Source organism: Salvia miltiorrhiza, chromosome 8, assembly GCF_028751815.1.
Source record: "Salvia miltiorrhiza cultivar Shanhuang (shh) chromosome 8, IMPLAD_Smil_shh, whole genome shotgun sequence".
In the NCBI taxonomy this organism is placed as follows: Eukaryota; Viridiplantae; Streptophyta; class Magnoliopsida; order Lamiales; family Lamiaceae; genus Salvia; species Salvia miltiorrhiza.
Window position 1 is genome coordinate 55,735,641 of NC_080394.1, and position 17,909 is coordinate 55,753,549.

The following is a 17,909-nucleotide window of genomic DNA, read 5'->3' on the forward strand; positions in this document are numbered from 1 at the left end:
CGGTTGAAAAACTTATTCTTAAATTGGTTTCATGTTGTGAGAACCTTTGCGTTCTAATCCGTATATCCTCATTGTTTTGTGGATCCGATTGTTGAAAAGAGTTATACGATAAAGATCAAATTTGTAATCTGTGACTGTTAGGCTAGTCTAGCTTGTTGTCCTTTTGCAGAGTATCTCACATCTCTTGTGTTTGGCTTTGCTTATGCTCAGGATGCTGCTACGAGATCTATGATAGAGCAGTTAGGCGAGAGGAAGACCGTAAGAAGGCGACTTAGAGTGTGTGCCAGTTTGATATTTTTGCTCCTATTGCTGGTACTGAAATAAATCCAAAAAAAAAAAAAAACATCTGATTTCCATGGTCGGTTGTGATTTTTTAGCTACAAGATTGTAAGTGGATGTTTTTCTGTATTGTGCAGATCTGTGATTTATTGCAGTAAACTTGCTTTAATATCACAAACTATACGTTTTTGTCATGAATCTCACCCTAGAAATATCTCAAATGAATCTCATCCATTGTTCCATAAAACATTTCTTCTCTTTGTGAATTATAAAAGAAAACCCGCTTGCTTTAAACCATAAAAACACCTATGTTTGTGTTGCTTTCGAAGAAGAACGTAATGGACGCAACTTCAAGGAGAATGTTGGTGTGATATATGCGATGAACTTTAGGAAGAAAGAAGGGATTTTTGATTAACTTTGCCGTTCATACCAAATATAAAATCAACACACAGCAAAATTTACAATTTCATTTCCTTTACGATAATTGCCATCAATCTTAGAGATAATCTGTTCCGGCAAGAGATCTCTTGGCTATTCTTAATGATCGCCTTATTGATTCTTTTAATGCATACGGTCTCGCGAAGGCATGTATCATCGGGTTAAGTTTCCTTGATGATATTTCAACTTGAAGGCCCTCATTTCCTACACTCACTAGTTCTTCCTCTATTTTCATTGCCGAAATTTCAGCAGACTCACTGCATCCATCCACACTAATAACTTCAAGTGTCGGAATTTCTCCAATATCCAAAGGGATCTCTTCCAAGTGCATCAATCCCTCAAGACTAAGCTTCTTCAAAACTGGGAAATGGGAGCTGTCTGCGTCCCAACATCTCAGATCACAATCCATAATGCTCAAGAATCTAAGGCGGAGAAACTCTCCATTAAGCGGACTCCACTTCTGTCCCTCGACGGAATCAACTAGCTCCAGAGCTTCTAAATGGGGCAAAGAACCGATGATTGTCAGAACATTCCAGACAAGACTGCAGTTTTTTAGTAACAGCTTCTTCAGAGATACCGGAAATGCACACTTGAGCCGATCTGCATTGCATGAGGATCGGTTAGGAAAGGTGGAAACTATTAGCTTTAGTGATTGAAGTTTATGTAGGCTGCCAAGATTGTGGAGATGGTCTAACAAGCAATCATCATATCCCTCCAACTCATCATCGTAGTTTAGATGCAATTTGTTGGTGTTGGGAATTCTCTTACACACCTCCTCACTCAACCTCAAATTTACTGCTTTTGTCAATGTCTGTAAGTTTCCCATGACAACACAGTCATTTGGAGGAGGATGGGGAAGATTTGCACTCCACATGCCTAAGTAGTGACAAGCTCCAAATTTCAATTGGTGCAACGACAAGTCTCGCATCAATTGTCAATGTTTGCAGGTTCTAAATGAAGGATATTGAAGAAGGAAGCCTCACCAAGGAGTACCGAGGTTGGAAAGTAAGGTACTGCAGGTTCAAGTTCTGCATTACATCTTCCGTGGAACAATCGCTAGCCACAGTAAAAACTCTCAACAACTTAAACAAAACCGGAAGCTTGTACCCTACATACCATGAACATCTTCACTCTCGATGAAGTCATGACATATGAAGCGACGCTCCTCAGTCATGTTGCCGAGTGCCCTCTTGGCATAGAAGAACTTGTCTTTCTCAGATACTTTCAAGCACAGATCTCTTATCAGATCGTGAAGTCGACAAGACCTAATCTTCCCATTATATCGATATCTGCCAACAAGAACAAGATTCCTGTCAACTAAGTCATTCAAGTACCCCTCTGCAATCTCTTCTAACATTTGGGCTCTCTTCGGTTTGATAAATCCTTCAGCAACCCAAAGTTTGATGATTCGTGATGCACGAATCTCACGGTCCTCCTCAAAAATTCCCATATAAAGAAAACATGGTTTCAGATGAGGGGGCAAGTGACTATAGCTTAGAGATAACACATCTAAGATCTCCTGCTTTTCTGTTGAAGTGGGGATTGATTTTATATTCTTGGCAACATCCTCCCGGAATCCTACAGTCCTAGGCGATTTGAGAAGAAACCCTCCAATCACAACAATTGACAAGGGTAGTCCTCTGCACAATCTAACAATCTTATTTCCCACACTTTCTAGTTGAGGATAAGGGCAATGCTCTTGCTGGAAAGCGTTTCTGCAAAACAACACCCAACTTTGATCCTTTTTTAAAGGTTTCATGGTGATGCAAGAACTAGAGCCACAATCACTAGCCACATCCGACAACCTAGTAGTTAAAACGATCCGACTTCCATTCCCATTATCAGGAAAGTAAAGCCTCACCTCATCCCAAGCTTCGACACTCCATATGTCATCTAATACAATCAGATATCGTCTACCACATAAAGTCTGATGCAACTTTACCCCTAAATCATTTCCACTTCCACTTTGCCCTATGCTAGAGAGAAGTTTTGAAAAGATTTCGTGTGCACTGTATTGTTGAGATACAGTAGCCCAAGCACGAATGTCAAAGTGTCTCTGGATGAGTGAATTTTCATAAACATTTAGAGCAAGCGTGGTCTTACCCGTGCCGCCCATCCCCACAATCGAGATGATGAGCTGCTTGGATTGATGTATGGTGAGCTTGTCCATGATGTGGATCACGTCGTCTTCGAGTCCCACCGGAGAAGCCTTTCCAGTGGTGGTGAGAGGTTGTTTCTCCTCCACAACATCCACGTCACCATGTGCAGCTTGCTCCTCTCTCGCTCGCCATTTCTCCTTGAGCTCAGCACCCTTTCTCATGATACCATCCATTTCTTCAATTATTTGTTGCAGATCCAACAACGAGCATCCATGACTGGATCCAGCATGAATTTGATCGAAAATGTGTGATTCAATCACATCTTCAGCTGCGTGAGCTGCAGATGCGATTTGACTCTCCAGATCTGATGCTTGTTTGCTACCTCCATCAATATTAGTGTTGGTTATGAAGTCGAGCAAGCCATCAGCCTTTTCCCCAAGGGATTCAATCTGTTTCTTGTCGAATACAATTGAAAGGCGAGGATGGCTCATCATCTGCTCAATAATGTTCATCACAGAAACCAGAGCTGCATAAGCTGCCATCTCAAATCAAAGTCGAATTTTGTTGAAATTTGAGGAATCTGAACGATGATTGACGTAATCTGCTAAGAAATAAGTAATCAAGTCGTTTTATTTTCCATTAGCTGTGATCCACAACAATCTCATTATTAAAGTTGGGCTCCACAGCCTCATTATTAAAGTTCTTTTAGCACTATCTCATTATTAAAGTTTCTTTTCCTTTTCTTTCAAAAAAAAAATATTTTCCTTTACTAAAAAATCAATATATTATGTGCTCCACAATCTCTTTATTTGATACTGAATCATCCTTTTAAACATCATTTTTAGTTTCCTTATTTTCTATAAAATCAAAAATAAGATCTAATTTGTCATTTTTGTCAATTCACAAAAATATATCATAACCTATTTTTAATAACAACTTGACTAATTTGTGTACCCGTTTCTTCACTCACTAACAATTTGACTAATTTAATTAACTTGATCACCTAGACTTCTAAAATGGTTGCTAGAAATTCTTGTGGATCAAGTTGTAAGCTTCTTGTCATTTTCATAGAGTATCTCATCTCTATTGTGTTTCGCGTTGAGATCCATGATAGATCTATGGTACTGAAATAAATGCAAAAAACTTAAAATTTCCATGGTTCGGTTGTGATCTTTTAGCTACAAGATTGTAAGTGGAAGTTTTTATGTATTGATTTATTGCATCAACTTGCTTTAATCTCAGAAACTATATATGTTTTGTGATGAATCTCACCCTAGAAATATCTCAAATGAATGCTGTTGTTATTATTCAGTATAAATCGTGTGAAGCTTAGAACTAAAGTTGCTAGAACTGAAAGTGTTGTTTGAAGTCGGAGGGGTTTAGTTGCAAAGTCTGAATAGCGGAGGGACTTAGTTTGCAAATTAGAATAGTTGGCAGATCTAATCTGGTCCGTTGGTGCAGATCGTGCGGCTGGGATTTAATCTTTGTTTTCAGTTAGTTATAACTAACTGAACAGGGAGTCTTCGTCTTCCTCAACTCAGCTCCTGCAACTAGTTCAAGAAAAATACACAGAGAGGAAAGAATTGTGAGAGGATTGCGAGATTATCTTTCAGAGTTAGATTTGATTCGATTAAAAGTTATAGTCTCTGTGATTCTAAGTTTGTTTGGTGAATAAAAGTAGATCGATTTCCTTGGCCCGTGGATGTAGGTTGAAAAACCGAACCACGTAATTGCTGTGTTCTTGTGATTTCTTTGTTACTTTTCTGCTGATTTCACTAACAAATGTCATTCTAATTCTAGAAATAACATTATTTACCTGGAAAATTGTTTTGAAGATATGGATGCTCTCAGGATTTATTTATTTATAATTTATTTTACTGATATATAGCCATTTGAAATCAGATTTAGTGTCCGTCATTCTTCTCGTTCCCCAACAGTTTCTTCTCTTTGTGAATCAAGATGTGTGATTTATGAAGAAAAAAAAAACACCTACGTTTGTGTTGCTTTCGAAGAAGAACGTAATGGCCACAACTTCAAGGAGGGAATGTTGGGAGATGATTTTTTGGGGAACAATTGTAAGAGAATGTTGCTGTGAAAGAAAGGAGGGATTTTTGATGAAGTTATGCGAAAGAAAGAAATGCTAACTTATTTTGATAGCTTAGCGGAAGAAAGCCATTCATACCAAATATGAAATCAAACACAGCAAAGTTTACAATTTCATTTCCTTCACAACAATCAGAGATAATCTAACGGCTTTACATGAAGATATCTCGAGGCTGCAGTTAATGTTAGAACTGAAATACTTCATTGATGATATTTGAACTTGAAGGCCCTCATTTCCTAGACTCTCTTCTTCTTCCTTTATTTTCATCGCCGAAACGTCAGCAGACTCACTGCATCCATCCACAAGTGTCGTAATTTCCCCAATATACAAACGGACCTCTTCTTCCAAGTGCATCAATACTTCTTCATCTCTAAGCTTCCGATTGTCAATATCTTTCCTTGATGATATTTGAACTTGAAGGCCCTCATTTCCCAGACTCTCTTGTTCTTCCTTTATTTTCATCGCCGAAATTTCAGCAGACTCACTGCATCCATCCACACTAATAACTTCAAGTGTCGGAATTTCCCCAATATCCAAAGGGATCTCTTCCAAGTGCCACAATCCCTCAAGTCTAAGCTTCTCCAAAACAGGGAAATGGGAGCTGTCTGCATCCCAACATCTCAGATCACAAGTCCAATCAACAATGCTCAAGAATCTAAGGCGGAGAAACTCCCCGTTAACCGGACTCCACTTCTGTCCCTTGACGGAATCAACTAGCTCGAGAGCTTCTAATTGGGGCAAAGAACCGATGATTGTTAGATCATTCCAGTCAAGACTGCAGCGTGCCAGTGACAGCTTCTTCAGAGATACCGGCAATGCACACTTGAGCCGATCTGCATTGCATGAGGATTGGTTAGGAAAGGTGGAAACTACTAGCTTTAGTGATTGAAGTTTATGTAGGCTGCCAAGATTGTGGAGATGGTCGAACAAGCATTCTTCATAGCCCTCCAAATCTTTACCGTAGATTAGATGCAATTTGTTGGTGTTGGGAATTCTCTTACACACCTCCTCACTCAACCTCAAATTTACTGCTTTTGTCAATGTCTGTAAGTTTCCCATGACAACACAGTCATTTGGAAGAGGACGGGGAAGATAAATCCGTGTGCACTCCACATGCCTAAGTTGTGACATGCTCCAAATTTCAATTGGTGCAACGACAAGTTCCGCATTAATTGTCAATGTTTGCAGGTTCCAAATGAAGGCTATTGAAGAAGGAAGCCAAACCAAGGTGCGGGAAGCCAAAGGTTGGAAAGTAAGGAACCGCAGGTTCAAGTTCTGCATTACAACTGCCTCAGAACAGTTGCTAATCATATTCAAAATCCTCAACATCTTAAACACAACCGGTGGCAGCTTGTCCCCTCTACATACCAGAGAACGAAGAAGCGGCGCTGATTTCGGAGCATCAGACATCTCATGAACATAATCACTTTTGATGAAGTCATGACATATGAAGCGACGCTCCTTGGTCATGTTGTCCAGTGCCCAAGCATCAGACATCTCATGAACATTTTCATTCTTGATGAAGTCAGGACATATGAAGCGACGCTCCTTACTCATGTTGTCGAGTGCCCTGTTGACATAGAAGAACTTGTCTTTCTCAGACACTTTCAAGCACAGATCTCTTATCAGATCGTGAAGTCGACAAGACCTAATCTTCCCATTATATCGATATCTGCCAACAAGAACAAGATTCCTGTCAACTAAGTCATTCAAGTACCCCTCTGCAATCTCTTCTAACATTTGAGCTCTCTTCGGTTTGATAAATCCTTCAGCAACCCAAAGTTTGATGATTCGTGATGCACGAATCTCACTGTCCTCCCGGAAAATCCCCATATAAAGAAAACATGGTTTCAGATGAGGGGGCAAGTGATTATAGCTTAAAGATAAAACATCTAAGATCTCTTGCTTCTCTGTTGAATTGGGGATTGATTTTATATTCTTGGCAAACTCCTTCCAGAATCCTACAGTCCTCGGCGATTTGAGAAGAAACCCTCCAATCACAACAATTGACAAGGGTAGTCCTCTGCACAATCTAACAATCTCATTTCCCACACTTTCTAGTTGAGGATAAGGGCAATGTTCTTGCTGGAAAGCGCTTCTGCAAAACAACACCCAACTTTTATCCTCATCTAAAGGTTTCATTGTGATGCAAGATCTAGAGCCACAACCACTAGCCACATCCGACAACCTAGTAGTTAAAACGATCTTACTTCCATTCCCATTATCAGGAAAGTAACGCCTCACCTCATCCCAAGCTTCGACACTCCATATGTCATCTAATACAATCAGATATCGTCTACCACATAAAGTCTGATGCAACTTTAGCCCTAAATCATTTCCACTTCCACTTTGCCCTATGCTAGAGAGAAGTTTTGAAAAGATTTCTTGTGCACTGTATTGTTGAGATACAGTAGCCCAAGCACGAATGTCAAAGTGTTCCTTGATGAATGAATTTTCATAAACATTTAGAGCAAGCGTGGTCTTACCCATGCCGCCCATCCCAACAATCGAGATGATTTGCTGCTTGGGTTGATGTATGGTGAGCTTGTCCATGATGCTGATCACGTCGTCTTCGAGTCCCACCGGAGAAGCCTTTCCGGTGGTGGTGGTGAGAGGTTGTTTCTCCTCCACAACATCCATGTCACCATGTGCAGCTTGCTCCTCTCTCGCTCGCCATTTCTCCTTGAGCTCAGCACCCTTTCTCATTATACCATCCATTTCTTCAATTATTTGTTGCAGATCCAACAAAGAGCATCCATGACTTGCTTGACAGTCTCCAGCAGGAATTTGATCGACAATGTGCGATTCAATCACATCTTCAGCTGCGTGAGCTGCAGATGCGATTTGACTCTCCAGATCTGATGCTTCTTTGTTACCTCCGTCAATATTAGTGTTGGTAATCAATTCGAGCAAGCCATCAGCCTTTGCCCCAAGGGATTCAATCTGTTTCTTGTCGAGAGCAGTTGAAAGGCGAGGATGGCTCATCATCTGCTCAATGATGTTCATCACAGAAACCAGAGCTGCATAAGCTGCCATCTCAAATCCTTCGATTAAGCAGCAGACTGTAATTGAAATTTGATGAATCTGAAAGATGGTTATGCTAAGTTGCGCCGGCGTCTTTGACGGAGTCTGCTAAAAATAAATAAATAAATCAAGTCGTTTTATTTTAATCTTTTGAACATAGAAGTCCAGCCTGTGTTCCACAATCAGTTGAAAGGGATCTCTTGCAACTGCCAAAGATCTTGAGCAACGAGCTGTCGATTCTCACAGCTGTCGAAAAGCAAAGGTGTCTGAAGCCCAACACACGACATCACAGCTGTCGATTCTCAAGAATTTAAGACAAGGGAACTCACCGTTGAAAGTGCTCCACTCGCCTCCCAAGAAAGAGCTGTGTTCAAGCTCAAGAACTTGTAAAGAGCCCAGATTGTGGAGATAGTGTAAGCACAAGCAATCTTCGTAATCTGTCAAGACATCATCAAAAACCACGCGCAATTTCTTGATGTTGGGATTCTCTTGCACGCCTCCTCCGTCCATCTGAAATTCACTACTTGCACAAGTGTTTGCAAGTTTCTCAAGACACAAGCGTCATCTTCCTGGTCACTCGGAGGAGGATCAGGGAGACGAATTTCGTTGCACACGACGTGCCTGAGTTGTGATATCTCCCAAATTTCAGCTGGTGCATCGACTAGTCCACACCTTCCTTGAAAGATCAACGTTTGCAGATTCTAAACAAAGGATATTGAAGAAGTAAGATCGAACTCAGCGAAATTAGCAGGACTATAAGCAAAGAACCGCAGCTTACACTACCTTGATAGATCTCCCACTGAAGAATCCTCACTCCTATACCAAACTCTCGCAGAAGAACTTTTCTTTATCTGCTAAGCCGCCATTGCCGATGATTTTGGAGGTTCCAGAAAAGGAAGCCAACAAATTGAGGAGCTTTACTTCTTCTCTATGCTGAGCTGTCGTGCCACGTGGATGCCACTCAATTTTCAGGCATCATTTTGCTATTTAAAAAACAAATTATTTTCTAACTAATTTATAACCAAATTGATAATTTTATTTAGCTGCCTCTGGACCACAGAGATAATCTAATGAAGGCTCCTTTTAATTTCTGAAATATTTGAACTTGAAGGCCCTCATATCCTACACTCTCTTCTTCTTCCAAGTTTTTCTGTACTGATTTATTGCATTAACTTGGCTTTAATCTCAGAAACTATATGTTTTGTGATGAATCTCACCCTAGAAATATCTCACATGAATGCCATCCTAGAAATAACATTATTTATCTGGAACTTTTTTTTTTTTTTTTTATTCTGTATCCAATCAAGCAAGCTTGGATGCACGGTCGATCTGCAGCAGGTAATTCAAGATATGGATGCTATGAGGTTCTTATTTATTTGTAATTTATTTTAGTAATGTATAGCCATTTAAAATCAGATTTAGTGTCCATTCATTGTCGAACAGATCTTTTGCTTCTCTAACTTTGTTGTCGTTGCACAATCCCTCAATGAGGATACTATATGTTACTATGTCTGGAACGATGCCTTCATCTTCCATGGTATGCAACACAGAAAATGCTTCACCGATACGATGAGCACTGCATAGACCATCCAACAAGATATTATAAGTGTTGGGAAATCAGTTCCCCATCCAAACTTGGTAGAAGCAAGAAATAAGAATAAAAATAGACACAATTTAACAACACAAGAATTTAACGTGGAAACTCCAAATCCGGAGAAAAACCACGACACACTGAAAAATTACTATATGATAAATTTCTACAATCACACAGTATTTCTCACCCTCTCGACTCACAACCACTACACTCTTACAAGCCTTTGAAAACCTCTCACCCCTCTAAAACAAAGAGCAAGGAATTTCAAACTAGAAGTAATCACAAGACTAAAGGTAGTGATTGGTGCAATTGTATCAAAGACCTTGGAACTCCTTAAATAGCCTAAGGGTCTCCACCTACTTTGATAGCTCAACCAATGTGGGACAAAAAATCCCCACTTTCATTTTTAACACAATTCCAACAATCTCCACCTTGTTAAAAATGAAAGAAAAAACGCCATTGTCTTCACCGACAATTATGATTCTTATCACAAAGAACCATCATCCTCAAAAGAGAATAAACCTACTCCACCAAATGAGTAGAACACTTAGAGTAAACCATTCTAAGAATTTTACTTCGGCACATGTCGAAAAAACCTTGCTGAAATTTTGGTGCAACCTTCTAGCTTTTGGCCCTCCTAGAAGTCATCAGCCATCGACATACTTTTCACCACACACCTGCATCCATGCCAAAAAACCATGCACATGTGGTCCAACTAACATCGTCACATCCTCTATCATGGCCATTGGACATGCCATAAGGATATTCATGTCCTCAAAGGACATCATCAAACACGATGTTAGCTGTTTGTTCGGAGCTTTCTGCCGAATCCGCTCCACCTTGACGAGCTCCACCTGGACAGTTTCGCTTCGTATGGCCGGGTTTTCCGCACCTCCAACAAACAACGCCCTTGGAGTCTTTCTTCCTCCCTCTGCTAAAGGCCACCATTGCTGAATTTTCCGATGAAGGACGTCCTTCACTCATTAGCCTTCTTTCTTCCAAAAGAAGTTTGCCTGTGACTTCAGCAAAGACCAGAGTTTCCTTCCCATAAACTAATATTGGCTTCATGTGTTCATAGGAACGTGGAAGAGACAAGATGAGTCTCAACGCCTTATCCTCATCTTCAATTTCCGCTCCAATACTCTCCAGTTCAGAGATAATGCCATTGAGAATACTCAAGTGATCTGAAATCTTCATACCTTCATCCATCCGTAAGGTATGAAATTGTTCCTTCAAATACAACCGATTCGAGATGCCTTTTGCTTGGTACAGAGCTTCCAGCTTTTCCCAAAGCTCCTTCGCACTCGAAATCCCATGTACATTTGCAAGTACATTCTTGGCCAAGCAGAGACGAATTGTGCTTGCCGCCTTCAGATCCAGATCCTCCCAATCTTCATCACTCATACCGGACTTGTTGTTTGCATCATCATCTGCACCGGGCTTTTTGACTGCACCCGGACTTCCTTTCAGGGCCTTGTGTAACCCAGATTGTATCAGCACATCCTTGACTTGCACTTGCCACAAGCCAAAATTTATTATTCCATCGAATTTCTCCACGTCGAACTTCATTTGGACTTGAAGTTGACTTGACGTACCGCTTCTCCACCAAAATGAACAGCCGTCTCGCAAGAGACACCCCGCCCGGATCTTTCTCAAGAAATCCTTTCTGGTGTGGAAGATCAGACAATGCTGCAACCACAGAGCATACTTGGAATATCAAGAGACCTCAGCCAGGCTCTGATACCAATTGTTGGGAAATCAGTTCCCCATCCAAACTTGGTAGAAGCAAGAAATAAGAATAAAAATAGACACAATTTAACAACACAAGAATTTAACGTGGAAACTCCAAATCCGGAGAAAAACCACGACACACTGAAAAATTACTATATGATAAATTTCTACAATCACACAGTATTTCTCACCCTCTCGACTCACAACCACTACACTCTTACAAGCCTTTGAAAACCTCTCACCCCTCTAAAACAAAGAGCAAGGAATTTCAAACTAGAAGTAATCACAAGACTAAAGGTAGTGATTGGTGCAATTGTATCAAAGACCTTGGAACTCCTTAAATAGCCTAAGGGTCTCCACCTACTTTGATAGCTCAACCAATGTGGGACAAAAAATCCCCACTTTCATTTTTAACACAATTCCAACAATAAGTCCTTATATCCGGAAACAGTTGTAGAGCTTCCATTTCTTTGAACAGCTTCAAGCCATCTTCGCATTTGCCTTCACGAAATAAGGCCTCTAGCATTATGGTATAAGAAACCACATCGCGCTTTAATCTTTGAGTGCGAATTATGTTAAAAAGATGTGAAACTTCATCGACTCGCCCCTCTTTGCAATACCCGTTCATCAAGCTATTGTAGCTTATGATATCGGGCTTCATTCCAGAGCTCAGTGCCAATTGGAAAATGAGTTCAGCTTCGTCCAGTTTTCCTAGCATACAATATCCATTCATCAATGCAGTATAAGTGACAATGTCGGGTTGGAACATCAATCTCCTTCATAGATACCAACATATGTTCGGCCTCTTCCACCTTTCCATCTCTGCACCAATACTTCCACCTTTACATGTCACCACATTTGGGCTGACCAGATCAGCAATCATCTTCTTCAAAACGTGTTCAGCCTCATCCATTCTTTTCATCTTGCACAACCCTTCAATTATTGAACTATATGTCACAACATTGGGTGAAATCCCCTTATCACCCAAAGTGGAGAAGAGTTGTAGAGCTTCGTCCACCTTTCTGTTCTTGCATAGACCATCAATAACTGCATTGTAAGCATAGACATCGGGTTTGCAGCTCCCTTTTCCTTTTTCCAATGAGCAGAGCAAATCAATCGCCTGGAGAATATCTCCAGCTTTGCATAACCCATTAATTATAGTACTATACGTATACTCATCGGGCTCGCACAGTTGGTAGGCCGACAGCTTCCCCAACAATTTAGCTGCCTCTGGGATCCTTTCAACAAACAGAAGGCCTTTCACGAGAGTGTTGAAGGTCACCACGGTAGGCTCAAACCCACGCTTGAAAAAACTGCCTAAGATCGCAAACCCAAAATCAGGCCTTTTGAATCGGCAATAGCAATCAATCGCAATACTCAACGTGTAGTGATTTACAGGAGCATCCCTTTGAAGCATTTTTTCGAACAGATGAAGTGCAGCAGAGTATTGTTTCAGCTTCACCACAGCACTCAGCAATCTCGAGAAAAGCTTAACAGAAGGAAGCGGCTCCGTTCTCATCATATCCTGAAATAGAGCGACGGCATCATTGGGTTCACGTATAGATTCAAAATCGAATCTGGGATAGGCGGAGAAGTGTCTCCTCATTTGGCAGCTGGCATTATCAAAATGAAAACTGGGTAGAAGAAATGATTGATAATGTGGAGAAGTGATGGCAAAAGTGGAGAATTTAGATGAAGAATTCGACAAAATTCTACCGAGAAACATGGCGGCGTGGTTAGACCTCATTCTTGGGATAGTTTTGTAGTTGTGACCACTGAAATTAAAAGCTGAAGAATTGGGGAATTGAAGGAGAGATAGGGTTTTGTAAGAAGAAAGGTGAAAAACGAGATTTGGGGAATTGGAAGTGCTAGCTGGGGAAGAAGGGTAAAGTAGATCTGGTTATATTTGAGCCAATCTCAGCCGTTCAAAGAGTAATCGCATTTGAAGAGAGGAAAACGCATTTCATCCTGTACTTTATAATTTATGATGTTATTTTCCTAAAGTAGCTCTCAATTTCCTACCAATTTAATAAATTCTTAAGAATTTTTTTGTTCTTTTGTGTTCGATTTTTCGGACAATTTTTTGCAATCACATTTAGCTACTCTAAAATATGATTATGACTTTTCATAATTAATTTCTGAGTTTGGCTCAAATTAAACAAATTAAGCAAATTATGTTTGAGCCTGTGAAGTACTATGAGATTAATTAAAGAAAAATATGTTCTATTAAAATAAAAAATGAATAAACCAATCAAATTTAAGCTTCAAGCTCAGGATCATATATATATATATATATATATAGGGAGAGGGTCCTGTGAGAATGACAAATTTTTGTGACACCTAAGAACTAATCCTATCCATTGATTGTGTGAATCCAACGGTTGGCACATGATTACATTATCAGCCTATAAAGTTGGCGATAAAGGGCAGCAGTGTATTTCCTCAATTCTCAAATCCGTTACTTTCCTTATCTCATACAAGGCAATATCCATAATTATGGTATTTTAGATTTTGGTCAAACAAACATATCTTCTATTACCCACTAACTCACGTTTTTAGAGAAATTGCATATCTTGGTGGTTTTATCTTTTAGCCATCAAGAATTGGTTTGCCAAAAATCATCCGCGTCTCTATTTTCTCACGTCTCTTTTTTGGCATAACAATCATCCGCAGAGCTTCGATTCATTTCTCCTCGATTCCAACAATGTCTGACGAAGGTTAGTAATCGGTTGTTCATGTGTTAATTCCATTGGCATTTGTTGCTTAATTATATTGTCGATCTCAGTTTTCATTTATATTCTGTAAATGGTTTTGTATTCAACACTTGAATTGAGATAGTTTGTTTAAATAGAGACGAAGCTGATATGTTATGTGTTTTAAATTGATGATTTTTTAGTAGTGTGAAAACATAATTTATATTCATGTTCAGTTGAATAGTCTTGTTCAAGTCATAACCTTCATTGTTTCATGAGTTCAATTCATAGGTTATGTTATTTTTTAACCCATTGTTATTTTTGGCTTAAATAACTACGAAGTTAATTTGTTTTATGTTATGAATTAGTGATTACAAGTAGTTTTAAAACATAATTTATATATATGTTCATTCGAATACGTGTAGTCAAGGCATGATTTCAATGTTTCATTAGTTTGATTCGGATGTTAAGTAATTTTCATTCCACTTATGTTCGCATGAATATGTTTATTCATGTCTGAATATTCAATTTTTCATAAGTTTGGTTCTTATTTTATGTTATTTTTAACATACTGTTATGCATTGTTACATAATTTAGTTGGTTATTCAATTATGGTTATTCATTATGGTAATTGTTTGTTTAACAGATGTTCATAGATCTCGTGATGAACAATATATTATTGACTTGGTCACACCCACGTGTGATGGTTCTGCAAGGCCGACTGAAGTTGATGTTCTACCACCGAACGTAGTACACACTAAAGGCAGCGGTTCTGGTGGTCATAGGAAGTCCACGAGGGAGAAATTAGTTGAACAAGCTCTGAAGCCCAAGAGAAAATGCAAGAAGTGCAATAGGTTTGCTCATCGTGACTATAGGAACTGCCCAAGAGTTGATGTTGTAGAGGAATGAATTACAATGTTCTTGTCGTTCATTCTTTGTGGATTCCATTTTACAAGTTGAATTATCTCGTACTGTTTATCTTTTTTAAAATTTCTTAGTTTTATTTAGACTCCAAGTTGTTTGATAAATATTTTTCAGGTGATTTATTCATGATTACATTTACTTATTCTTGCGTTTGTGGTTCAATAATTTAGATCAATATTTTTAGGCGTTTAATTGCATGAATCACTTACAAGCAATGTTTAAGCAATTCTAAAAGCAACGATACAGAGTATGATACTCACGATTATTGTTGTCATGCACACGTGAGTTGTTACCATATATATGGCGTTAACCACTTGGTAATATTATGCAGAAGTGGAATTCCAGTCATGCACACGTGTTTTGTTCACGTTTGTGATTCATAGATGCAGCAATATATTTATTCATGTTGATGTTGTTCAAATTCATGTTGTTCATATCCCTGTCATATTCATGTTATTCATTTGAATTCTGGTTGACGTAACATTGGCATTCATGTTGTTCTTGTTGGATATTCATGTCATATTTATGTTGTTCATATCCCTGTCATATTCATGAATATTCATATTCATGTTATTCATGCAGCAACATGTGAACGAATTCTTAATATTTTCACATGTTAACGTAAACGCCAGTTTTGAACAATAGAACATAATAAAAAAATATGAGCATATATTTATTCATAACCACATGTGAGCAAAGTATAACAACGAATATGCATAAATTAAATTCGAATTTTCAAATGTAATCATAATCATTGGTCTGTGACCTATAGAAACATGGTCTAAAATATAAAAATTGCTTAAATAGAGATAGTTACTACTGAATTGTCTCACTCAAGCAAGACATAGTTAACATTGAAGTTACTATTCTTGCACAACTCCAGATAATGTGTAGACGCACATTTCAGTAGCTCTCCCCTCACATCATTGCACTCGAAACTTAAAATTGTGCCACAATATCTAACTCGCATACGGCTCATATGACGTGGAGACGATGACGACATTCCACACTTCCAACTTGTTGATCCATCGCCCATAAAAGTGTCCAAATGGCGCATGAGGTATAACTCCGTATCTATTGTGTTTTTGTCGTCTGCCCATTTCATATCTACATGTTGCACTTGGGCTCTTGACACTATGTTTGCCTTTGCAAATTCCTGATGGTCCATAAGATATTCTGACAGCAAAAAACACTAAAAAATCATAGAACAAAATTAAAATATATCAATTTATAGGAATTTAGAATTCATATTTTGATTACATACCAGCACGTCAGCCAATTTTTCATACTTTGCTAGATCACACGCATTTGAATGATTTACAGTGTTGTTCAAGACAAATATCTTTCCCTTGCGAATGTCCACGCACATAGCATAGAAAATATTGTCTTTCATAATTGGGTAAAAAAATATTCAACATTATTCACACGAACAATGATTACAGTACCAACACAATAATATTTATCATTGTTCACATGAACAATGATTACACTACCAACAAAATTATATGCATATTTGTTCACATGAACAATGATGCCACTACCAACACAATAATATGCACATTTGTTCACATGAACAATAATCAAACATGTGTGCACACGAACAAGTAGAATGAACAACAGTGTTCACATGAACAACAAAATCCCAGAGTTCATGGGAAACCACAAAATTATCTGAAGTAAATCATCTTCGGCGACGCCATATCAACAGATCACAAAATATCAACACCCGTTCTCTTGTGACAAATACATATATTCATCTATAATTTTATAAAATAAAGATATAATGTTCATATCAACAAATCTACGGTACAATCCACCGGCAGGAAAAAAAAAAAACTCAATCCCATGAAACAACCTACGCATATGAACAATTATACCTCCACATCACCGGATTTGAAACTTTTGTTCGAAATATTTGTTCATCTAAACATAGACGGTGAGAAAAACAAAAAAAAAACAATGACGGAGAAATTTCTCAAACCTTGTTCAATCGCCGGAGATTATACCGATTTAGATGAATATCGGTATTCTGAGGATGAATCACCGGACCTTGGAGCTTGAACAATCTTCCTCTTGGTCGTTAATGGCGGACTAGAAAAACAAAAAGGTGAAAGGGCAAATGGGTGCTGAAAAGACCCAATACTTACCCAAGCAATGAATTTCTCCCTTTAGTCAAAGCTGTAAAACCGGGATTTGATTAAATCTACAAAATCTATCCTTTTTTATTCACTATTATAATTACCTATTAACCCTTACTCAAATAAATCGCTGCTTTTGAATTTGGTATGTTATATAGTTTTTAATTTTCATCTATTTATGAGAACCATTGGATTAACAATAATCAATGGTCTATAATGATTCTTAGGTGTCACAAAATCCTAGATTCTCACTTGATACCAACCCTATATATATATATATATATATATATATATATAGGAAGAGGTTCTAATAAAAACCTCTTTTAACATGAGAACTAGGAACCACATCTTAGCCTTTAAAATTGAAGATCTAGTGGTTAGGATTGATTGTTATTAAATAGCCGCCTTTTTTGATTTGGTTAGTTCCCTTTTACCGTTTTTTTTATTTTTGTTTACTAGAAGGATATTTTAGTCCTTATATATTATTCTTATTTAATTAAATACTTTTAAATATTGGATTAAATTGTTAGTGCCGTTTTTTTTTCTTCTTGTTTTTTAATTATACTTAATAATAGATACTAAGACTTGGTGAATATTATTTTATAATTATAGAGAGCCTTATTTTATTTGTATTGCACGTTAAGACTTAATGAATATTATTTTAAAATTTATTTGCATAATATATATGAGTTGCATAAGTAAATTATATAATTGCATAATATATTATTGTGTTGCATAATTATATGCCTACTGTTGCACGTTTAATTTTTTAGTTGCATTCCCTTTTACTTTTTTGCACAATTAATTATGCAGTTCATTCTATTTATACGTAGATTTTAGTTGCATTGCAACTAAGAACCAATAAATAACAATCACTGATTTAAG

The 17,909-nt window shown here is 38.1% G+C and overlaps 2 protein-coding genes across 2 annotated transcripts; both read right to left on the reverse strand.

Moving 5' to 3' along the window:
- Positions 1–1,825: 1,825 nt before the first annotated feature.
- On the reverse strand, positions 1,826–3,358 carry LOC130998746 (putative late blight resistance protein homolog R1A-10). Its single transcript, XM_057924155.1, has one exon. The coding sequence runs from the start codon at positions 3,356–3,358 to the stop codon at positions 1,826–1,828; it is 1,533 nt and encodes a 510-aa protein (XP_057780138.1).
- Positions 3,359–5,025: 1,667 nt separating this feature from the next.
- On the reverse strand, positions 5,026–7,956 carry LOC130998747 (putative late blight resistance protein homolog R1A-10). Its single transcript, XM_057924156.1, has one exon. The coding sequence runs from the start codon at positions 7,954–7,956 to the stop codon at positions 5,026–5,028; it is 2,931 nt and encodes a 976-aa protein (XP_057780139.1).
- Positions 7,957–17,909: the final 9,953 nt, after the last annotated feature.

Coding starts and splice junctions, on each gene's coding strand:
- LOC130998747 (XM_057924156.1), bottom strand. CDS start 7,956: ATGGCAGCTTATGCAGCTCTGGTTTCTGTGATGAACATCATTGAGCAG.
- LOC130998746 (XM_057924155.1), bottom strand. CDS start 3,358: ATGGCAGCTTATGCAGCTCTGGTTTCTGTGATGAACATTATTGAGCAG.